A 23,453-nucleotide genomic window follows, 5' to 3' on the forward strand; every position below is an offset into this window, starting at 1 on the left:
TCAACTTTATATATGTTTATTGCATACCACTGACTATAAATTAGTACTATATTTGGAGGAAAAAAGGTAATCTCAAACCGTAATTAGGAAGCATTTCTTTTGAGTATTCCATGTTTTCTGGATTTTAGAAAAAATTTCACCTTAGAATTCAACTACAAAACAAAGTCTTACCTAAACTGCAGTGTTAAGTGTTAGCATGATGTAATTTAAGTAAAAAAATAATCAATACAAAGTTAGCATATTACTAGCTACTGTAAAAAATGTTTTAATTATTAGAGTCATGTTATGATAGACTAATATCTCTGTCCCCCAACTCGCTATAAATACTCCCTGGAGGGAGGAAAAAAAGTTGGTAAAAGATGTGCACTTTTTTTTAAAGCATTGTAACTCTCAGATTTCTGGCTACTGAGAAGACAACCTATTCTCCTGAAAGATAGGTGAATGCTAGATTCTAGCGTATACTCTAAAGAAATAAACACTTTGTTAACACGTGGGTGGTATTTCTGGAAGATTTATATAGACAGATTACCTTGTTTTCAGTACTCGCAGAAGGAAAAAACATATTTTTCTCTCTTTTTTTTTTTTGTTCAAGATAGATGTAAGATAACTTCCAGCCCCTCTTCCAAGGTATTTTCCACAGCTCAATCTACACAACCAGAGCAGCAGTAAAGAGGAAGTAAACTCTAGAGAATTACTCAACACCCTCTGGTTGTTACCAGGATTATAGAAGTTACCATTTTACGTGATCATTAAAAACAATTTTAGACTTCACAATAACAGAAACAGTCTTGTCTTCCAAAACAGCGCTACATACGTCAGAAACATAAGAACGTGTGAATTTGTTGTGCTACCGTTTGTCCAACTACTAGCTCAAGCTCTTCGACAGATGCATTACAAAGCCGGTGGATGCTTCCAAATTGTTGCAGCAGAAGCAGAGCTTTTGTTTTCCCAACTCCTGGAATTCGTTGCACAGTCCGAAATACTGATGCCTCTAGCAGCTGAGAGCATTGTTTACGAAGAAAGGGGTTACTGTTGTGATCCTTACTTTGTTCACGGACCTGAAACAAAACCAAACCATAAGCGATACCGAGCGCCCTCTGCTGGAGTTCTGCTTTTGGTATTTAAAGTAGGTTTTACAATTTCAATACAACCACGAGGAAGTCCTAGAAAAAAACATCCTTGCTCCTCACCTGTGTGCCCTCAAGGGTTTAGATGCAAATCCACAAAGCCTCACTAGGAAATCCAAGAGTTTCTTAAGATAAACCATGAACTAAAAACAGTTATTTTGTTACCTGTTTGATCTAATCACTGTAAGAAGTTTCCTCAGCCTGAGACAAAGCAACAATCGCAAGTTGGTTTTGCCAGATGACTTAAAGGAGAATTGCTTAGTGCTGTCCAGTGGCATCTCAGTGCTTTGTCACATACAAAAAATGCATATAATCCAGTACCTAGTTCTTCATTTTTTTTCTTCTGTTCCCTCGTCCCACTGAACTGTTCTACCTTACTATTGTCGCAGGATATTTTTTTCCTTAGAGTCAAACAACAAAACTGTGTGTTCCTTTAAGATCACACCCATTCTTTCTGAACACAGGTGATGATTGTGGGGAAAAATAGGTAATTCTCCTGCCATATTTTAATAAGTGATTCTCCACTAACATAGGAACTTACCAGCTGAGTAATAAGTTGAGAAGCTTCTCCTTGATTTGCTACAGGAAGCAGCACCATTCCAAGTTCTAGCACAACAAGCTTTTGCACTGCTATGAAGTACTGGTCGCTTATTTGAGTTCTCTCGACAATTACAATTCCACCAAGACTGTTGGCCTGTATTGGAAGGGGAAGGCAGGGGAAAAAAAAAGTCCTTGTTAATGACAAGCTGATGCAATGCAGCACAGAGCAAACTTCTGTCGTGTATAAGTTAATTTACCTAAAAGCAAATCAGAGGAAGAACAGAAGTTGCAGCAGCAGTACTGGAGTTCAGTAAAGCATTATTACATAGATTTGTTAGAATTTTTCAGTTTTCACACAGAAATTATTACACAACTTTAGCTCCTCTAGAATTTAAAAAGAGCACATGAAGAATGTTTTCAGAAGCATGGAATAAGCAAGTTCCAATTGGAAACTTTTCTTTTTCTCTTTATGTGTTACTTACATTCCTAAACCGAACCAATCTTCGTTTGAAGTCATCTCCTGCAACCAAATCTGCTTCAGAAATGTATAAAATGCAAATTCTGTTTGAAAGATGAAAATCCACAAGTCCCAAGCCATCTTCAAAAATGAGCTTAATTTTCCCTTAGCGTGAGAACATTAAAAGAAAAAAATGTAATTATATTTTTTTAACTACTGTACTTTAACAGCACAACCTTCCTAACTTGTCAAAGTTCCTGTTGGCTTTTAAAGAAAGTGAAATTGATTGTTAAGTTTTTCTTCTTTAAGCAAAGCCAGCACAAGCAACCTAAAGTACTGCGTGATGCCTTTGGAAATGCCAACTAACAGCACTTTGACAGTGCAGATTCCGGATAGTTTCCTGATAAACTCTGGACTTGAACAAAAACCTCCCACACTTTTCTGACAGCATCACCTTCAGTTTGCCAGCCAGTGAAAGCACTACCCCAGTATCTGTACAAATTCGAGGGATTTCAGTGGAGGTGCACATTCACAGTGGTGAATTCACACTCACTGCTTGTGGCTCCCAAGCAGCAGTTAGTGCTTCCCCTTTACACAACTCAGCAGCTACACAGCTATGACAGGATTAATCACAGGTACAGAATTTTCAGCTTGCTAACAGATTATTTCACAAATACGGCCCCAGTCTGAGAGTAAAGCATGTCCCAGCCAATCCAACAGCACTGGGCGACAGAGGGACTGCTTTGTCTTAGTTTTTTGGTTTTTCTCCCGAGTTGTTTGTGCTTACCTTGAAGCCTCTGGGCTATCTCTGACCCTCTCCACTTCTCGTTCCCCACCACGTGCCCATAGGGGACCACCACGGATCCCGCTGCCGCAGGAAAGTTCGCTTTTGTTGTCATTCGACCGCCTTCAGCTCTTCAGCAGCAGTTACACCTTTTTTTTAAAAAAAAAAAAAAAAAAAAAAAAAAAAGGAAGGTTGCAAGCCTGTCCTAATCTTTTTTTTTTTTAAATTGAAATTCGTGAGAAGACACGATGCTCTGTGAGGCCGCACCCCCCGAGCTGCTCCCCAGGCCGCACTGAGGGCCAGGGGCGGCAGGGGGCGGCAGGCCCGCCGCCGGTCGGTCGCTACGGCCGAGCAAGGAGCGCGGCGATTGGGGAGCGCGAACCGGCAGCGAATCCGCGGGGCTGTTGGTAGCAGGCCGGCAGCGACGGGAGGAGCGGCCGGGAGCTGTCCCGGTGCCGGTGCCCCGATGCCGCTGCGCCTCGGGAGGGGGCGGCGGGGCCCCTTCGTGAGTGCCCGGGGCGGGGGGCGCGGGGCCGGCGGGGGCCTCTCGGGGCCTCCCGACCGGGGGGAGCCGCCCGGGGCCGCGCCGCGCTACCGAGGGCGGCCCGGTACCGGGTGTGGGGCCTGCGGGCAGCGCCCCGCTGAGGCGGAGCCCCTCCGGCCCGGCCGGGGCCGTCCTGTGGCGGGAGGCGCCCGGGGAGCCCGAGCGGCACGGGGGCTCTGAGGAGAAATGGCGGGAGCCCGGCGCCCGCCTCGCCCCTCACAGAGCCGCCCTGCCCGAAGGCGGGTTACTGCTAGCGCGTAGCGTGTTCTGATGCCTGCGCAGGGGATGAGAGGCGATGGGCACAGATTCAAACATATAAAATCCATCTCATTTGTAAAAAAAAAAATATATATATATATATATTTTTTTTTTTTTTTCTTGTGAGGGTGGTGCAGCACTGGAACTGCCCAGGGTGTTCGCGGAGCCCCCATCTCCAGAGCTCCCCCCAGCCTGCGCTGCTCTGTGGCCCCTCTCAAAGCACTCGCCGTGGGGAACACCGGCACCGTTTTTTCTCTGCTGGCACTTACCACCATCCTTTTTTATTTTTTTTTAATTAGGTTTACTGATTTAAAAACTCGGTGGATTTTTTAACCCCTTTTCAGGCTGAACGCTTATGATCCTTAGGAGTTGTAATAGTTTTTTTCTTCATCTCATACCAGTGTGACTGAGGATCACTTCTGACTTACAAACCCTTTGTACAGGAGAGGGAATAATAATGTTACCATGAAACTAGATTCAAATATTCTGAAAAAAGTTGATTTCTAGTACGCCTTTTTTCTCGTGTGTGTACACAAAAACAGACGAGTACTTAAACTGAATTTTGCAGATAGTGACGTAACGGGTAGAGAACCTACAGTCATGGGTCTTCCGTAAATTACATTTCTAACCTTCACTAGCAACTATTCATACATGTTCTGAAGTTATACTTAGAATCATTCCAAATCTTCTGTTTACATTAATTGCATGTAAATGTTCTTCCGTTTTATATTATTTTGTATAGTTAGTTTTTGTGCATGTTTGGTTCTATACTTCTTTCATTGTGATCCTGAAAGTCATTATCAACTAATTTTATTTTAAATTGTTTAGAAACATATAGCTCATGGCCTGGTCCCTGCTGCTACCATAGCTCCTAAACCTGCAGTTCCCCGCACCCCTCCCCCTCGTAGTCCAAACCCTTCTCCAGAAAGGCCCAGGTAGGTTTTGAGTTGTTTTTTGTTTCATCATTTGCAATAGCATACTAGAAAAACATGATGAGAAGAATTGCATGTCCTTGCTGTAGTATTTACATAAGCCGTTTCGTAAACAGAATGTATTTTTAAATGAGGGCAGTTCCCTTCTTTGAATTGTAAAGATGCCAATTTTTCTCCCATACATAAGCAAGCCAAGCAATTAGAACAGTTACTTTTATAAATATGTAACTTATTAGAAAGCTGAGTCAATTAAAGACAAATGGACTTTTTAACGCCAGGGCTGTTTTTAATTTGGATGCTAGAGTGTAGCAGAGCTAGTACCATGAGTTTGGAAATTTTTGCTTGTTAGAAGAGCAGAAGTTTAACGTTACCAATCTACCATTTTATTGCATATAAAAAAAAAGACTTGAAAACTTGTATGGAAAACCATGTTGGATTAGATTTGAATTAGCTATACAGCTAAGTTACACAAAGTAAAAATACAAATGTATTTTCCTTTTCATTTGTAGTTTCTTGGAGTTTTTATGTTTTCTCTATATTTAGTTAAATTCTGGTTGTTTTCTATGGTCTTTCTAGTATCTAACATTCTTAGTTAATTCTAGTTAATTTCTTCTTCCTTTTTTTGACCTCCACTTGTTGTAATTCCTGTTACAGTCCCCACCATTTCTTTCCTTTAATCTTTGTTCCCATTTGTCTTTTCATCTTACGCTTCTCTCTGCTCTGCATCATCCCACTAATAGGCACTTCTATCTACTTACGCTTGTCCTAGTTTGCAGTGCTCCAGCATTTATGAACAGCTTCAGTCATCAGTAAAAGGTTCAGAGTAGGGGATAACAGAAACTGGGAAACAAAATAGCAGAATATGAAACACTTTTTCAGTGTGCCACCAGGTACTGTTGTTATGACTGAAATTAATGCTAAGTACTATGAATTACTGATGTTGATTTTGGAAATACAACTCAGTATACATTTATTATATTTATTTTCATGTATATTTATTTATTTTCATGCATTTGATTTGGGCACATATACTTGTACTCTTTGATATCTGCCTTGAGAGCTCACCTGATTTTGTGCTTTACTTTGGGAGTTAATAGTTTAAAACTAGTCCCTTAGCACTTTCAGTGTTGCTTATGCATGTTAACTTTGAACTTTTTGCTTTGCTTAAATAGTGAAGACATTCTGCAGTGGAAGAGGATATGAAATGTGAAGAAGACAATATTATTTCATTGTTTTTTTCTTTTTTCTTCCAGATCTGCTTTAGCAGCAGCTATCCTCGCAACAACACTAACGGGGCGCACTGTTGCCATTCCTCAGCCTCGGCAGCGATCACTTTCGGAAAGTGATTCCACCTATGTGGAACAAGAGTGCTTCGAGCCATATGCAACAGTCACAGAGCTCAGAATGGGGTAGCGTATACTTTCTGTTTGGGTATCTTAAATTAGAGATAAAATCTGCCGATGAAATAATTTTACCCGAGAATTACAAAAAACTGATTAAACTCAGGGTGTTATAACCATTTTTCTTACCACATCATAAATAGTCTAAAATGTCTACAGTTCTTACTCCATTTCTCATAAAGTGATGTCATGCACACAGTCCTCAGAGGGAGACTTGGTTTGCACAGCAAGTAAAAACATGCATTATTTCTGCCAAATGCCTATCGGTTATACAAGAAGTTAATCGCTGGGGAATCATCTGAATTATTTGTCAGGTAATTCCTTGCTGCAAAATTTAGTCTATTTTTGCTGTAGAATTGGTAACCTTCGATCTTTACTGTGGTGCTTTCTGTAAGCCAAAGAAGTAAATGTAGTGCTAATTGTCTATTTTGAAATGTATGCATAGGTTAGGTACCTTGTTTGCAGCCAAAGAAGCTTACATGTCTGTTTGCTTCTGCTGTTGGATTTGTGTGTATTCACAGATTGATGGTTCTGCTATAGAAGCATTTTTTTTTTAGGAAGAGTAAGCGACACTGAAGCAGTCTTTAAACTGCTTTGTACTTGCAGGCCGAACTGGAAACTTGATGGTAGTGACAGATCTCCTCTACAGTCCCTAGAAATATCAGGCAATTGCTGTGAGGATGAGGACATGGATACCTATCCTTCAGATCCTGATAAAGAGGAAGAGTCCAGCTGTCGGAGTAATGAGAAAAGGGAAGAAAGCTTTAGCAACAATGCTATTTATGCTGTTCCTTGCAAAAATAAAAAGGTAGGGTTTTCAAATCAGTTAATTCCTTTATTGCGTTTTAATATATTAAATATTTCTAAATATTCTCTTCTTAATGTTTATGCATTTATTCAATTTTTATATATTTTTATGATTCAGTTACCTTTAAACTAAGATAGGTTTGTTTGTCGATCCTTACAGATTCTTTATCTCTGATTATTAGGAACTTTTTCTTAATAGGAAATCACTGATAGTGTGGCTCTTACTATAAACTTAATGTAAGTATGTGTTTTAATCTTGTGAAATGTCCAATATTTTCATCTTGAGCATGATACTTACGTATTTTGTTAAATGCACTTGGAACTTTTATGTATGTTGAAAGCTTAGTTCTTGATTGAGTATTGTGCTAAGGAGCAGTGACCCACATAGGGATAGGAACATTCAGAATCAAAGGAAATGACCTTGTGTCTTGAAGACCAGTGGATTTTTCCACGTTACAGCATGGAAGCAGCTTAAGACAGTTAAGGCACATCTAAAGTTCAGTTTGCATCCCTCTCCAACGTGTTCCAACAAACAGGAATAAGTAACTGAGTAGTGGAGAAGCAATAAAATGCTGTGTATGTGAATGGAATTGGAAAACACACCTAGGTGAAGGGACAGTAATCAGTGAGAGGAGAGGAGGGGGGAAAAAAGGGAGTGTGTTAAATACATGGGATGCTGGTATGCAATCAACAGGGAAAAACAGCTAAGACAAGGCTAAAAATTATTCATGAATTCCTCACGTACTGTGATACGGTAGATAAATGGCCAGTCTTTCTTAAAAAGCAAGTTTAGACATGACGCAACAAGCAAAGATAACTTAATCGATTCTTTAACTAAATAAGGTGATAAGGAATATTGCCCTGGGATAGATTAGATGATTATCATAGTTCTTTACCTCCTGCTGATCATGGTAAGGGTTAGATTTTAACTATGTATAGTCCTAAAGCCAAAAAAGTATATCTTTTATTATCTTAAAATTTTGGAGTACAATTCTGAATGTGACCAAGACATTATCTGCATGAAAACTTCAATATCAAGACACTCGGGCGTAGGCTATTTCAACAGTGTTGTGATTTAGATAGACTTGCCTGTCTTTTACACAGGAAGAGTGTCCACTACCTCCTAGTAATAATGTTGAGAAGAAAGAAACATCTTCTCATGAAACTGAGTTTCACATGCAGATGGATGAGTCAAATGTGCAAACAGAAGGTAAATAAGCTTACTTAAGACAAAATGCCTTATCTGTTAATATCATGGGGAAAAATAATTTTTGAACAAACTAAATTTATTAGTACCATATGATAAATGATATATTCCTTTTAAAAAGGGCAGTCAAAGAAATGCTATTAAAGTGCCACTTTTAGTAGTTACAGAAAATTGAAAATCTGCAATCTAACTGAAATTCCTAAACATCCACTAACAATCGTGTTTAAAAGACAAAAAAAATTAATGAGCTCAGTTTTGTCTAGCACAGCTATTATGTTTCTGTTGATCTATGTACCAGAATCAATCCAGTTTATACTCTAGAAACTATTGTAGTGTAACTGTGCTCAAAAAATGGAAGAAAGTACCCAAGAAGTACCAGAAACTATCACTGTTAAGAAGATAAAAAATATTCTTAGTCATTTTTCTTGGATGAAGATATTTCTGTGTCTGAAAATCAGCTGGAAGAACTTTTTTTTTTTGATAATACAACTTAATTTCTTCCTTAATTGTATCTATACAGTGTAAGAGGTAAAGTAAGGTATCACATCAGTATTCTAATATACCATGAAAGGGGCTGGGGCCTCAAGGACCTTCTGACATTTATTTACAGTATGTAATATGTGTACTAAAATATCCGTATGTACCCTTGTAATTTACAGACTTATCAATGCTTTCATTCTTAATTGACTCAAAGATCTGTTTTTCTTTAACAGAAAACAAATATCTTGGCTTGAATTTAAAGGTAAGACTTATATGAAGGTTTATTTGTGATGTGTTCTGGAAAAATATTGCATTCTGGTGTTTTAAGTAGCTGACAGTCTACAAACCACTTAAAAGAAAACTGACTTATTGTCACTAGGGAATCTTTCTTTTGACATACAAGAATGCCTAATCATTCCTTTTGAAAGTTCCCCATCATATAGGTATGTATACCACACAAAAGTTGGGTGTGGGTTTTATTAAAAATAACAAAAAATGCTGTTGTTCCTCATGTGAAAGAAAAACTAAATGAGAGTGGGAGACATCTTCTATAGAAAGAGAGAGTTGTCAGTGATAATTCTCCTGAGCCTGGCTTCACCAGATTTTTATATAGTTTATGAGCTGGGCCCATCTGACTGCTTTTCTGAGCTTGAAAAAGAATAGCTAAAAGTTTAGTTTCTCAGATCAATGTCATGGAATACTACTTAGAAAAACGGTCAGTTCTTCCATTGCTAACATTGTTATTTATTTTCTTTTTCAAATTCTTGACGACATATATTTTCTTTTGAAATTGTTCTTGAATTTTGACTTATTTGGGCATCAGCGTTTCAGTATGTTAAATCACATGGCATCGTATCCTTACAGAACTTCTCCGTGGTTTCATAAAAATGTATGTCAGTTGTGTTCACCGTGAGTAAATGCATTAGCATAAATTCAGTCTCTTTTTACAAATTATTTACTGTTGAAAGAACTTTCTGAAACTAAAAATATGTGCTTTAACTAACACGGGGAGAACAAAATTACTGTATAGGGTTTTACAGTTGAATATACTTGAGTCCCAGTTATGGACTGACAGTTCATATAAGAGTGTTCTATTCTAGAGTCTTCTATGCAGACTAACAAGGGAGCAGTATCCGTCCTGTTAGGTCAAGGAAACTTGTTTATTTTTTCTGCTATGAAATTTTTTGAGAACTGTATGTCTTTGACAACTAATGAAAATACCGTTTCAAGCATCCAAAAGTGACTGACAGTGGTAAGTGACAAAAAGATGTTAAGACAGCCAAATGTCAAGTGACATATATTGTTAGTAGTGAATCAAACCTTAAAAAAAGAAACTGTTTCAAAAGTTCTGTTTCTTAAGTTCTCCAGCATTGATGCTGTTCAGTGTCTTTCAGAGAGGATAAATGCTAGAGCAAACTGTTTCATTTTTTATAATTTTTTTGCTAGGAAGAAAAATCATTAGCTGAAAATCTTATACGGGAGAAACCTCCACCATCCCCAGGTATTTCTGATTTTTCTGTGCCATTACTACAAATCTTCATTTTAAAGAATACATGTGTTTATAAAAATACATTTTCTTGCTTCTACTCACTAAGCCTAATTAATGGGGGGAGGAAAAAAAGTATTTCTTCTATACAGGAGATAAAAGAATGCTGAGTGCTCTGTGATACATATTGAAAACAGTAGTTCCAGGCTTTTTATGCTGGATGTTTTGATTTGTTTTTACTTTCTAATGTGAGTGACTTTTGAAGTAAGTGATTGTCAAACAATGTACCAATTAAAATATTGAAAATACTGAAATGTGGCATCCACAGATATATCCACTCGGGCAAGGCAAGCACGGGAAAACACGGCTAAAGAAAAGTTCAGAGAGCTAAAACAAGAAAACTGGTCTTTGAACAAGGTATACCACGCTATGGCCCAGCAATTTGAGGAGACAAAACAGCAAATGGAAGAACAGCAATTAAAACTGAAGAGACTAGAAGAAGAAAACAGAAAGCTTAAAGAAGCTACAAAGAAGATACACAGAGAAGGTGGGAGAAACATTCTTTCAATACAAACTATTCTTAGTTATCTTGCTTGATTTTTCTGATTTTTTTTTTTTTTTTACAACCTCTTCTTCTGGTAGGAGGTTTCTACTTCATTGATACGAGGAACTATCTATGCAGAAATAGTTTCTGAACAGTATTTTCCACATTTGTAGAAATTTTGTCACGGAATACTTACAGGATCATGAGAAAAAAATACCCAGTTGTTTCATAATGTTTTTTGTGCTAATAACTTCTCATGGCTTTATTCTATAAGAGTATTTTGGGAAGTTCTCTTATGATACTGATTTATTGAGATTTTTTTTCCCCTTACAATTAACAAATTTTTAAGGTTTCTTGAATTTTGACTGAAATGAGTTGAATATTTGTTTTAATAGAGGAGGCTACAGAATTACTTTCTCTGAGACAACAAGCACAAGAACTTGTAGATGAAAATGATGCTTTGAAAATGACAGTCCATCGTTTGAACGTAGAATTAAGTCGCTATCAAACTAAATTCAGGCCATTGTTGCAAGAAGAGGTGAGAATGTTGGTTATAAAGGCAATTTGCATTGATATGTCCCATTGCCCTTTCAGTCACCTTTAAGTTTTGGGAGGCAAATCCAGATAAAATAATTTTTAAGTCTACAAATGGCATAGGCTTCCTCTGAAATTGAAAATAACCATTTATCATTAAGTCTAACTATAAGAAGTTAGCTATTCTCCTGTATTATAAGATGTTGAAATTTCAGTTTTGTTGATTGTCTGTGATACATATGCAACATGTAATTAGAGGCATAAGCTTGTTTGGGGTAATAGTTGTGACTTGTCCACTTTTGCAGTGGTCAATGGTTGCTGCTTCAAAAGCAGGAAATAATTTAAGTTTCTTCTCAAATATCTTCTTTAGCATCTAAAAATAAAAAGTTTACCCATGAAAGGACCACCACCCCCATGGCTGGTAAGTAGCATCATATTTTCATCTATCTGTTCATTCCTTCCTTTACAGGAACCAAAATATTCAGATTTGCAGGGTTTTATTTAGTTATGATGTTGAAATATCACATACAGGTAGAACATGATAAACATTTATAAACATAAAAAGGAATAGGGCAGAATTTTGCAATGAATATGTGAAACTCTGGCTAAATTTATGGTAAGCTACGGACTGCTTACAGTTACCAAATTTGCACTATTGAATGTAAATTAAGTACTGTTGCCCTAAGAATCATAAATACCATCTTCATTTAGTACTGTCCAGCATACACATTGCATCAAGGTCTATTGCTTCATTATTAATCTTAATTGTTAATCTTCTGCTGTGATTATTTAAGGTAAAACTAAAAGGAAATAGCATATTTCACTGATTCTGATGGTAGGAATGTTTGTGGGTCCACTAGTAGCCTATGAACTTCCAGCAAGTAGAAGGCAAGTAATCTGTGAAATGGAATGCATCTATAACATGTAAAACAATTTCTTCATATGCTAACCGAATCTTAAATTTTCCTTCCCCATTGTTATTCAGAGCTATCTATACAGAAACAGGAAGGTCCTCCCTCTTCACTTATACGTAAAACTAATAGCAATTGAAAGCCCTTAATAGCTTTCAAAACTGACAATGTGTATCAGGAGAAGAAATAATAAATATTGATGAGATTGTGGTTTGCAATTGATTTATATTGACTTGTTTTTTTAAAGCTGGATATGAAATATTTGTCACCTCTTCTGTTGGCATATGAAGATAGAATAAGAGAAAAGGAAGATTTAAGTCTTGCATATGAGGTAAGTTGCCATTTAAAGAAAATGTACTTCTAAAATAAAGCAGAAAGAGATTTGTCAAAGCCAGGTTCTGCCTAAAATTAAAAGTGACTTTGTTTTACTTCGGTATACGCTGTTATTGTGCTGTCTTGAAAGCACTTGGTTTGGTTTTGTCAGGCTGTTCAGCTGTAGAAGCAGGCACAACACTGAATGTATGAGAATAGAGTAAACCATAAACAGTCAGTCCATGTTAGAAAGAATTTACTGCTACCATTCATAACTGGGAATCCAGTGCCCTGTATCTACCAGTTACAGGCCTGTGGATTTTGTGGCTGAAGAATATTTATTTCAAGTTATTTAAGAAATGGGTACTGACTCTTTTTGCTCTTTAGAAACATCTTCTGTCACTGAATCTTCAAGAAATGGTTCTTAGTTTCTTGAGAATCTTTGTTTACTTTTGTTCACAGTATGAACAAAGATTACCAAGACACTCATCTGGTCTCATTTACACTCATGTATGACCAAATCTGAGGAACTACATGAGCTTCAGAGCAGAACTACTACAGTTTTTGAGAATATTTCCTTCAAAAAATTAAGCCATAAAATAAGCAGTATTTCATTCTGAAAATGTATGCTATCATCTGGTTATTTCCAGAATTAATTTTCTTGAATCCGTATGCTAAGGATCTACAATTTGCTTAGTTCAAATCACACTTGGAAAAAAAATCAAGTATGCACATCTGAGTTAAAGACGAGTGACTAGTGAGTTAACATGCTGTTAACGTTAGAATTAGAAAGGTACCCAGGTATGTGTATTTTGATGTCAAAGTTATAATATTTCCCTCCAGCTATTATGATTTGGATTCCTTCCTCTTCCAGGAGGATATGAAGAACTTTAAAGTACAAGTTGAAGAGTTGGTGAAGGAGAATGAAGAGCTGCATAAGCAATTAAATAAAAATAACTTTATTACCACTACAGAATGGCAAGTTATATTACCAGAAATTAGTGTTTTGCTTGTTCCATGCAAATGTTTAAGATTACAGATCTTAAGGAAAAACTATGTCTGGCTCTTGTGCAGGGGGGTTGAACCAGATGGCCTCCAGAGGTCCCTTCCAGCCGCAACCACTCTGATTCTGTGATTTTAATTCACACATACATATCTTTCCTTCTTTCCACAGTGAATTTTTGCTTTAATTAGTCAACAATTTTAAATATTTTTAAAAATAACTTATGTATTGAGGGTTGAGAGTTCATGTCTCAAATAAGCTTACTTTGGATTCTGAGATAGCTTTCAATTAGGGTTTTTCATTCCTTTTTGAAAGGGGTTCAAATATGATAAAGTTTAAACTGTTGGAAGTCAGTGGTGTTTAATTGTTTTTATTTTTTTTTTTTCTTTGGACATAAATTAAAATTAGAATTACTTTATTTATAAACTGTTTGTTATTGCAGGCATCAGCTACAAACTCAGGCCACGCTGGTCTTGGAAGAAAACAGGTTGTTGATGGAGCAACTTGAAATTCAACACGCTAAAGCAAAAGATAGTCACAGACAACATGTTCAGGAAGGTACGTGCCTGAATTGCTAGACATGGCAACTACACATTTTACACCGTACGTAGTTCTGCAGGTTTTCTGTGGTGGTGGTGTTTTGCTTTTTTACAACAACTTGATACATGCCTACAATGAATAGCTGAATGCAGGTAAGACTACTATGAAGTCAAGCTCTGATTGTCAGCTGATCATGAAAAGGAATGTCAGTATCACTTGTAACTGTATAACTTGTGAACTGTTAAACAGAGGTGCCTTTGGCTCTTTTCCAAATTTTAGAGGACCTTAACTTTTTACAGGTTGATATTTGTGAGGTATTATTTGTTTATTTAAATGTTCAATTTAGGTTGTCTGTTTCTTCTTGCTTTGTAACCCATGTTTATTGCTAATAAAAGGTAGTTGATTATATCGTAAGTAGCATGATACTGCTTAAATTTACATCCATCTGTTAAGTAATGGATCAGTTTGGTTATCTATTGCTGTTTATTAGATGTTGAATTGAATTCAGAACACTGAATGCTTACAAGCAAGACAAGGAATATAATTTCTTAAAGATTAATTTTTCTACGAATGGTTATGTTTTGTATGAGCAAATTCTTCTGGGTAATTCTTGTTAATAGACTTCTGACTGTGTATCAGAAAGAGGACAGACATGTTACATTTTAAAATCCTAACACTGAAAGTAAGATTTTCTAGTAAAGGTTAACTGTTTAAAAAGCAAGATTGAAGGCATGAATTCTGTGAATCTTAATTCACAGATTAGGATGTCCTTGAAAAACATTTAATTATGTATTATTAATATAAAGCTTTTAGAGAGAATACAATGCCCCCAATCAAGTGTTCTGCTTTCCATGTCTCAAAATAGCTTGATCTGGTGTGAATTGGCAGAAAATTCCTACTAGACTGACAGATTTTGTTATTTATTGCTGTAGTTCTCACAAGGAAACAAGAGCCTGACCTTAACTGTTTAGGCAGTGCATTAAGCGACTGAAATACATGCTATAGGAAGAACCTGTGGGATTGGTGATCAGAAACTAGAGAGTCTGTAGATGTGTCCTATCTGCTAGACTAATAACTCATGTTTGATTTCAGGTTCTTTTCCTGAATTAATCAAAATGAGTTAAAGGACTTTTCAGCACAAAATGATGCTTCAATGAGCAAACAGCTCATAGCCCTGAAAAGAGGTAGTCTTGAGTTTGAAGCCTCTTGAATAGAAAACTGCCTTTAATCTAATCTCTCACTTTCCAAGCACTTCCAAAGAATAAAAAGATTATTCTGTCTGAAAAAAAGAAAAATGATCACTACCAGTATTAGAAATACACTGAGCTGTGTTCTTTCTTCTGTAAGAAAGAATGTGTTAATAAAGAAAGGAAAATGTTCTGAAACAGGTATGTGGCCTTGTTTGAGTTACCTGAAGTCAAAAGAGATATTAGCTGTAGGTAGCTCTGCATCTATGACTTTTGGTTGGCTCTTTGCTCAACGTAGTTTTGTGGGTAGCAGTGTCCTCTTTTGAATTTCTTGGTCAATGTTTTATAGGATTGAGTTATGTTGATAACACCACTAGAATGCGCTAGAGATCAGAAGGGATTCTTTGAATATCCTCTAAGAATCTCTTTTAACCTACCATAAGCCGTTCTGAAAAGAATTCTGTCTAGATACTATCTGAAATTTCAGGCTTACTGATTTGAATTGGAGAAAGGCAGATTTCAGTGAAAATCAGACTCATAATTGAACTCTTTGCCTAACTGTGGAAAAATGTGGTACTTCTCCAAAACAAATTGAGACAAAATCCAAACTGTTAGGATTTGGAATCCAAACTGATCAGGATTTTTTAAAAAAATGAAAAATCCACTGTCACATAATGCTTTGAACAACTATGAATTAATGTAGTATTGGTTTAGTTGGAGTTCTACTAGGTGATTAAATTAGTTATTATTATTATTTATGCTGTAATCGTTTTTTCCTTCCCCTCCCAAAAGCTTCAAAATTGACCAAACAGATAATAACTTTAGAAGATAAGAAACGAAGTCAAGAAGAACAGATAGCAGAGTACCAGAAGCAGTTGGAAGCTTTACGTACTACTTGTGAAGAGCTGAAAGCAAAACTGGATAGTAGAATAGCAGCAGAGGAGCACTTTGCTTTGGTGAATGATTTAAAAAGGTATGAGTTTGTATATGGTACATAGAGAAACAATTCTGCAAAATATTCACATAAGCAGGCCCTTGCATACATCACTTTGTAGGTAGGAATACGCCTGTAATTTTTAATCTATAAAAGGTAACTACCAAAGTAGAAAGAAAAGTCAGTATTTCAAAAACATTGTAATTCTAGAAGTAAATCCCAACACTAGAGGCATGAAAATGACATGAAACAGAAGTGCTGCCATGCAGCATACTTTGAAAAGTATAATTTTTCTAAAGGCTTCCTGTAAATTTGTTTGCTTCCAGGCCTACGATAGTTGAAGTTATTGTTTCTTGGTACGACACCTTCCTGAAAAGTTTTCATAATTGCTAGTAATTTCTTTGAGGGGAAAAATATAAAAGGAATGCATTTGGACTAGAAGATGTATTTTATAATTAAAAATTATTTCAAATGCAGATAGGATGAATTACTATTACTTTTTCTATATTATGCTTCATTCATGATTTGATACGTCATCAGATTGTAATACTACTTTTTGACACCACTAAACATTATCAGTGTACCTTTTTCATATTTTTAACATGAGTGTCTTACCATAATTTGGCTTTAAAATGAAGCAGGTGTATATGTGACATGTGTACTATGTGGTTGGTTTTGCAGCCGTTTACAACAGGAGCAGGAGAAAAAGCGCTCTGAGGTGGAAGACCTAATGGGAAAGATAGCATCAGTGCAAGCTCAAAACAAGAAACTGCTTTTAGAGAAAAATAACTTCATGGCTGACAAGAAGATCCTGGAAGCTGATATGGAAATGACACAAAAGACAAACAGGTTTATCTTTTTTTTCCACTTCATATTACGTTCTCATTTTCTCAATACTTAAATTTCTAAAAAGTACCATGGCAGTAATATCTGTAAAAATATTTTTTTTCACATCCCAGTGTCATTTCTACCTACTGCAGAGCAGCCATGTTTCCTCAAACACATCTTTGTCACACCTATTTGGCCTGGTTGTTGAATAATTTTGCTATTTTTTTTGTTTTCGTAGACATTTCTGTCTTTACATACAAATTAAGAATATATCTTCAATGATAGTAGTTAGCTATAATGATTAATCATTTGTGTATTCACCTGAAGAACAGGATATTCCAGTATTTGCAGACCTTCTCATGCACGTGAGTGGTTCAGAGGTAGAACAAACCTTTCAGAAGTAAAAATAATACTGTTATTTTTCTTAAGAAATATGAGCTTGTAGCCACTGCAGAAATTGTTCTTTTGATTATCTGCTATAATTGCTATTCACAAAGCATATTATTAAAAAAAGTTACGGGCAATGATACTTTCAGCACTTGAAATACTTCCAGCTAGTACGTCTTTAACACTATACTTGATTGTTTTTGAGACTTGTGCAAGCTGATTTGTACCTACAATGCAAGTTCCCTTAATGCCATTGTTAGTTTCCAATCTGAAGGGTCTCATGTTAATTTTATAGGCGATTAAAGAAGAAAATAAGTCTTTTGAAACAGCAGTTGGAGGAAGCAACAGAAAAAGAAGTTGCAGCCCATCACTATCTAACAAACCTTATTGGTTTGGTGGAGAAGATAGCTCAGGAACGTGATCACCTTATTTTTTTGGTAATTACCTTTAATTAGTATGGCTTAATTGATGTTTCAGTTCTCCTCCTACCAGAAAAAACTCTTTTAATAATTAAAATTAACAGTAAAAGAAAGCTATAATTCCAGTTGATTGAACTGTTTCTATGTTTGCAAATAGGATAGAAGCAACAAAAGATTATTTTATGTAGAGTGGTTAAAAATATGTACTCTAGTTTCTGAAGCTTTTCACTTATTTTTATGTAAATTAATTCTGTCTGAGTTAATAGCAGAAATACTCTGAGAGCCTATTCTAGCCTATTCTATTGAAATAGTCTCATGTTAGTAAAACTTTAAAATATCCAGTTTCCTTTGCTACCTGCTAGAATTGGATCTGAACAACCTGTCCCTAATTTAAATCACTGAACTTGAAACCTACCTTGGCAGAAAGTTAGATTGCAGGTATCCTGTACTCAGATAAGCTGGTAAGGTTTCGAATGAGGAGACCTAGAAAACATTAAAAGGGGGGAAGGGGAGAATTTAGAACTGGGCACTAATTATTAGTGAGAGACAATACTGAGCATGATGTCTAAGTAAAAGTCTATTATCATTCTCACTACTTCAAAATTCACTGTTTACAAAGTGATGGAAGCAGGGATAAGCCAAAAGCATTTTGTAAGCCACATGCTGAATTTCTGCCACGAACTCCTGCCAATTTCAAGGGTTCTTCTGAGAGAAGACTGATTCTGACCTGGAGGGTCAGCCGTACAAATGGAATCCGTAAACATACGTACATACACCTGTACGTAAATATGCAGAATTGATTTGGTTTGCAATATTAATAGCTACGATCCTTTCAAAACAGAACTGTTTCAAGGTATTATTTTGTTAGTGATCATATTCACAGTCAGTTAATAATTTATTAATTAGACATTATTAGCATAATTTTCAAGATTCTTTCTCCATCTTGGTTCTTAAGACTCAAAACAGAGTAGATTTGTCTTCTTCAACGTATGTAATTTGATATATATGTTTGCAGGCCAGGTGTTTGGAAAATGAAAATCACGGTGTTCTCAACAAAATAGTAGAAGGCAGTCTACGCTTAGGAAGGCTGCAAGAAAAAGTTAAGGTAAGCAGTATTTCTAACCTGCTATTACCTGGTATTTTCTAAAACTTTATTTTTTTAAATGAGAGAAGTCAGTAGTAAATCTATTGTCAGTGTTTTTATGAAAAACACTGACCTTATGATTTTTTTTTAAATTAAATGGATCATCAGTTTTTGTAAATGACATTTTCCATTTTGTTTTTGTATTGTGTGTCGGCTAGGTCACTGCATTAACACCATTACTCAGAAAATTATGACAAGTTGTAAAAATGATGAAATACAAATAAAATAGCACTTCTGATTTTTGCTCAGTAATGTAGTCCAGTTATTCTTTTTTTTGTCCACTCTCTGCTAATGCTTCAACTTGAAATCCTTTGCAATTAGATTTAGAAGTGAAAAACATATCTTGAGTATACAGTACTTTTATGTGACCAAAGGGTAGGCAATTTAGAAACTCAGAGTATGTTCAGTCATCTAGCCTAATACATCACAGGTTATCTTTAGGATTATCTAAGGAAATACAAAGCGTAGCATGTAATTGCATTATAACAATGTTTAGTATGAAATACATTTGAAACTCTTATGTTTTAATACCTTTAGTGCTACAGTTATTTAAGGTAAACACTTAAGCAATAGTGTTTGAGGAATAACCTCAGTTTTCTAAGCATATGTATATTTTCAATATTGTGTTATCACGTAAGGCAAGAGGTATAGTACTTTCAAGAAATCTCATTTTTCCTTTCTAGTTGATGGTGGTTGTTTTTTTTAAAGGATTTTTGTTTATATGAAACAGCAATATTTAAAAACATTATTTACAGTCTGCTTAGAAAAAGTGAGAATAAACTACTGGCAAAACTTCGTTGTTCTTAATTTGTGTCAGTATAGGATAGAACTTAAACAGTCAAAACCACCTAATAGAAACTTAAAATATCATGTACTTCTTGTCTATTGTACTAACTGTAACTTTTAGCAAAGTTCAATCACCTTTTTGCTGAGAACACCTTAATTTCTTAAACACCTCCAGTCAAGTAATCCACTTTTCTAAATAGAAGCTTTATTACTTTGTTGTCTGTAGTGATTTCTGAGAAGTTCTGGGTATTCCTTTGTTTTACTTTTTTTTTTAAAATCCTAAGTTTAAATACAAGCACTGTCAAGTTTTTAATTTGGTTCTTTTTAATCAGAAGACTTTTCTAATCTTAATATGTAATGCATATCACCCCCCTGCTTTAAGTGCTGCCAATAAAAATTCAGGGGAACATGGAAAGGCAATAAATTCTTTACTTGGAAGATTTGTTTGCCTCCACAGTTCATGCACAATTCTAGCAACCATGAAACTTGAACAACAACATTCTTCAAGACTACATACTTCCTACTTAATTGAATAAAATAGGTTAAAGATCTCATTAGTTTGATTAATCAGCCAGAGGAATACCACTATCAGCTGCTTCGGGGAACTGCAGCTGGAGTAACTGCCCTGTGCACCAAGTTGCAGGGTGAACCTGTTACACAGTATTAAGGCAAAATCTGTCTTTATTGGTAAAAATACTTAAAATGTACTAATTTTTGTGAGAAGGTGATATAACTTCATAGTTTGCGTTACATTAATTGTTATCTTAGAAAGGAATGTTCTTCATTGACTTTTAGCTATTATAATGAGATATAAGATAAGAAGTATAAAATTTATCATATGAACTACAGCATACAGTCCTCAGATTAGGATGAGAAAAAAGCTTTTAGCCTACATACAGGTCTGAGTTCCTTAAAAGTGCCGAAAAGATAAGGCATCATAGCTCACCTTTTGGTGAATTCATTCCTCATATCTCAGTGTCCACAATCTACTCCAAAACCATGGTGCAGGTCAGATGTATGGCAGAAAGAGTACGTGTCAAAAGATTTTGTGGGGCTTCTTTCACATCACTGCAAATATTACTGGAGGAGAAGAAAAAAGGAAGGCTAGGTAGGACAGCCATTCTTCACTGCAAATGTATGGCACATACCTCTGTAGACAGACAGTTGTCATTCAAAAACCTGGCAATTCTATTCCCTTTAGATCACTTACCTCTGAAGTCACATGTGCTTTGCAGACAAAGTGGATCTGATTTTTCTGGTCCAGAGTTGTTACTGTTTTGCAAATTCTTTTGGGTAAAGTAAATGAACAAAAATCCCATGTTTTTTGTTGTTTTTCACTGAGAAGCCTCAAAATAAATCAAGATCAAACAGACCTGTTATTAAACACAAAAATTGTGAAAGCCTTTTAGCAATAACCCTTTATTGAGCTTTAAATTAAACCTAAAACAATGTAGATGTTTAATATACACAGCTTTATTATCAATTTTAAACTGTGTATGCTTGAGTTAGGTAGCAAATTAAGTGATTCTCTTTATAAGTACCCATTTTTAGTTTGGGACTTAGCAATTACTGAAAACCTTATAAAGTCATTCACTGTACAACATGTTTTGTAGCTTATCAGTACAACCATATAAAACAGTGGAACAGTATCAAATAGGTTGAACACAAATATTCAGAAAAATAATTTTTGCTCAGGAACTATGTTAAGGAAACAAAACATCTTTTGGTATTCTAATTTTGAAAACAGGTTCATTTTTACTGACTTTTGTTAGATATTTTTTCAGACATACTAAATCATGAAAATATTAAAGCTTACTTGAAGAAATTTTTCTTTACTTGGCCCTTTAAGATTCAACTACCTAATTCTTTGTCATAATTGTTATAACTCAGAACTCACCTGAAAAAAACTGATCATGGAGCAGAATATTTAATGTAACTTTATTTCCCTTCATCATCAGAAAAGATTCAACTCAAACGTACAAGTTTTTCGTTGGTATTCTGTCTATCTAATTAATCATATATAACATGAACTATCTTGCAATGGGACTTTTTTAAGCATATTATACGCAGCATTTCTGATCTTTGTTTTTTTAAACAGTGAGCATGCATTTGATAAAAATGTTTTTTTTTAATGGTTGTTTTAACCTTCAAATATCTCTTCACAGTTGGTTTTCATTCACGTGACGGTGGTCTAAAACTGTTACTTTGGGAACAGGCAATAGTAGCCACCATCTTTTTAGTAAAAAAAAAAGTTAAAACAACTCACCATGTTATTTCTCTAGTAGTCACACAAATTATTGTGCTTTAACAAAAATACACTTATGGTAAACGAAAGCTCAAAGAGATCATCAGAAAGCTTTTTGAAGTTACAGACTTAAAAATGCTTATAGCATAAGGGTTGAAGTCTGATTAAGTTATTTTATGGTTCAGTTAAATATTTACCAACTGATTAAAAAAATTCTGCGTATCAACTTTATGAACAGCAGTCACAAATTTCCTGGAAGAGGCACTGGCAGAAGCTGTACATGAGACACACAGTAAGACTTGAGGGAACAAAACACACCCACAACACCTAGGGTCACTTTTTCAATCACTAGTAAATAGATTCCAACAAGGAGGGAACCAAAGTAAAAATATATATATATATCATATCAGCCATACCAGTATCGTAAGTACAGATGATTGCGTAGCTTGGAAAAGAGATCTTGATCCAGCTGACTCTGCAAACTCACAGATGCTGACTCAATGCTACGGTCAGCATAGTAATCTAAGGCAGCAGTTTGACTGGAAGTCCTTGTGGAGTCTCTTTGTACTTCCATAATCATAATTACTAAGCAGTTTGATGATTCACAGGAAGAGCTTGGGGAAGTCAAGTTTTTTGGTGTTTCAAGTACTTCATCACAGTTAGAATTCCATGCTGCTCTTTTAATAGGAGTTTGGACATAATGTTTGTATCATTAGGGAGTCCTTCAACTTCATCTTTGTGCAACTCAAATCTCCTGGCGACAAAAGGGACAGATAATGCAGGGAGATCCGCCTCCTATAAGTAATATGTTATTCAAACATCTAGCACAAATTCTGTGAAGACAGTTCAAGACTTTGGGTTTACGACTGCAAACATTGTAACATAACAGATTTTGCACTCCAGTTCATCATTTGGGCATCTTTTCTTCTCCTTCAGTGTGAGAGTAAAATCCTTAAATTAGACACACTGTCAAAAAGAAATCATATCAAGTTGTTTCATGGATTCTGAATCTCTATTTGTAATACTTTTTATCGATGATAAAGTTTTTATAAATATAGGTAGAAGCAACCTTTATACTGAAGATATCTGGCCTCTCCCATTGGAATTACATTTTCAGGTAACTTTACCCCACAGACTGGCTATTTTCTTTTTCCTTCCACTTTGCTACATATTGCAGTTGGAGCACAAAGTTACTGCTAAGAGAAAATGCTAATGGTTTGCTCTAAGCAATTCCTCAACACTAAGGAATTGTTTGTTTCAGAACTGCCTGTAACCATTGCATAGATTACTTTCTGCATCCTGTCAACTAGTTGCGCACACCAAGGCATATGAATGAAACAAGGGTCCTTCTTCACAGCATTCCTATCAACATTAATCTGCGCTTAGGGAAAGATGCTTTGGATCTAACTTTATGAGACCATAGATCTATTTAAGTCTCTGTACAGAGGGCTCTTTTATCTAGAGTGTATTCCTGCTTTTTTTTTTTTTTTTTGAAAATACAAGGAACACTTCTGACTCATAGCAACTTCACAAACCCTAAACTGTAAAGGAAAAAAAAAGTCTTTATATAACCAAAAAATTAGTTCACACCTAATTATTTAGTTTTACTTTAGATGAAAATCATTAGCTTACCAGCTCTATTTTTTAAAGCAAGAGT

At 35.7% G+C, this 23,453-nt stretch overlaps 2 protein-coding genes and 1 long non-coding RNA gene across 8 annotated transcripts in view; 1 reads left to right on the forward strand and 2 right to left on the reverse strand.

Annotated features, from left to right (window-relative positions):
• FAAP24 (FA core complex associated protein 24) lies at positions 1-3,632 on the reverse strand. Of its 3 annotated transcripts, none has more exons than XM_048068853.2 (5): positions 3,521-3,632; positions 2,912-3,057; positions 2,150-2,289; positions 1,669-1,821; positions 1-1,058 (listed from the first exon to the last, which is right to left on the reverse strand). In XM_048068853.2, exons 2-5 carry the CDS (start codon positions 3,021-3,023, stop codon positions 816-818), a joined length of 648 nt encoding a protein of 215 aa, XP_047924810.2. In that variant the 5' UTR covers positions 3,024-3,057; positions 3,521-3,632; the 3' UTR covers positions 1-815. The 3 variants fall into 3 exon arrangements, with proteins under 3 accessions (XP_047924810.2, XP_047924809.2, XP_047924807.2); XM_048068852.2 differs by lacking the exon at positions 3,521-3,632 and adding an exon at positions 3,291-3,426; XM_048068850.2 differs by lacking the exon at positions 3,521-3,632 and adding an exon at positions 3,176-3,308.
• The window catches only part of CEP89 (centrosomal protein 89), a 26,902-nt gene continuing 6,735 nt past the window's right edge, over positions 3,287-23,453 (forward strand). For 2 of the 3 annotated variants that reach the window (XR_007165247.2, XM_048068840.2), the window contains exons 1-17: positions 3,287-3,413; positions 4,539-4,645; positions 5,896-6,051; positions 6,649-6,850; positions 7,954-8,059; positions 8,770-8,798; positions 9,983-10,037; positions 10,351-10,569; positions 10,962-11,104; positions 11,471-11,521; positions 12,259-12,342; positions 13,198-13,301; positions 13,769-13,884; positions 15,846-16,026; positions 16,669-16,836; positions 17,498-17,639; positions 18,637-18,726. Coding sequence is in view for 1 of the 3 variants with exons in the window: in XM_048068840.2 (XP_047924797.2) it covers positions 3,375-3,413; positions 4,539-4,645; positions 5,896-6,051; positions 6,649-6,850; positions 7,954-8,059; positions 8,770-8,798; positions 9,983-10,037; positions 10,351-10,569; positions 10,962-11,104; positions 11,471-11,521; positions 12,259-12,342; positions 13,198-13,301; positions 13,769-13,884; positions 15,846-16,026; positions 16,669-16,836; positions 17,498-17,639; positions 18,637-18,726 (1,992 nt within the window). In the remaining 2 variants the exon portion in view is untranslated. Of the gene's footprint in view, positions 3,414-4,538; positions 4,646-5,895; positions 6,052-6,648; positions 6,851-7,953; positions 8,060-8,769; positions 8,799-9,982; positions 10,038-10,350; positions 10,570-10,961; positions 11,105-11,470; positions 11,522-12,258; positions 12,343-13,197; positions 13,302-13,768; positions 13,885-15,845; positions 16,027-16,668; positions 16,837-17,497; positions 17,640-18,636; positions 18,727-22,839; positions 22,914-23,453 lie in introns of all 3 variants that reach the window. The other variant, XR_007165248.2, reaches the window with a different exon arrangement.
• The window catches only part of LOC106033214 (uncharacterized), a 19,520-nt gene continuing 971 nt past the window's right edge, over positions 4,905-23,453 (reverse strand). The window contains exons 2-9 of one of the 2 annotated variants that reach the window (XR_010834354.1): positions 22,213-22,762; positions 20,762-20,924; positions 20,498-20,631; positions 18,037-18,104; positions 17,137-17,206; positions 16,603-16,714; positions 6,497-6,774; positions 4,905-5,482 (exon numbers count right to left, since the gene is read on the reverse strand). This is a non-coding gene — a long non-coding RNA (uncharacterized lncRNA). The remainder of the gene's footprint in view (positions 5,483-6,496; positions 6,775-16,602; positions 16,715-17,136; positions 17,207-18,036; positions 18,105-20,497; positions 20,632-20,761; positions 20,925-22,212; positions 22,763-23,453) is intronic. The other variant, XR_010834355.1, reaches the window with a different exon arrangement.

The sequence above is a fragment of the Anser cygnoides genome, chromosome 12 (assembly GCF_040182565.1).
Source record: "Anser cygnoides isolate HZ-2024a breed goose chromosome 12, Taihu_goose_T2T_genome, whole genome shotgun sequence".
Taxonomy (NCBI): Eukaryota; Metazoa; Chordata; class Aves; order Anseriformes; family Anatidae; genus Anser; species Anser cygnoides.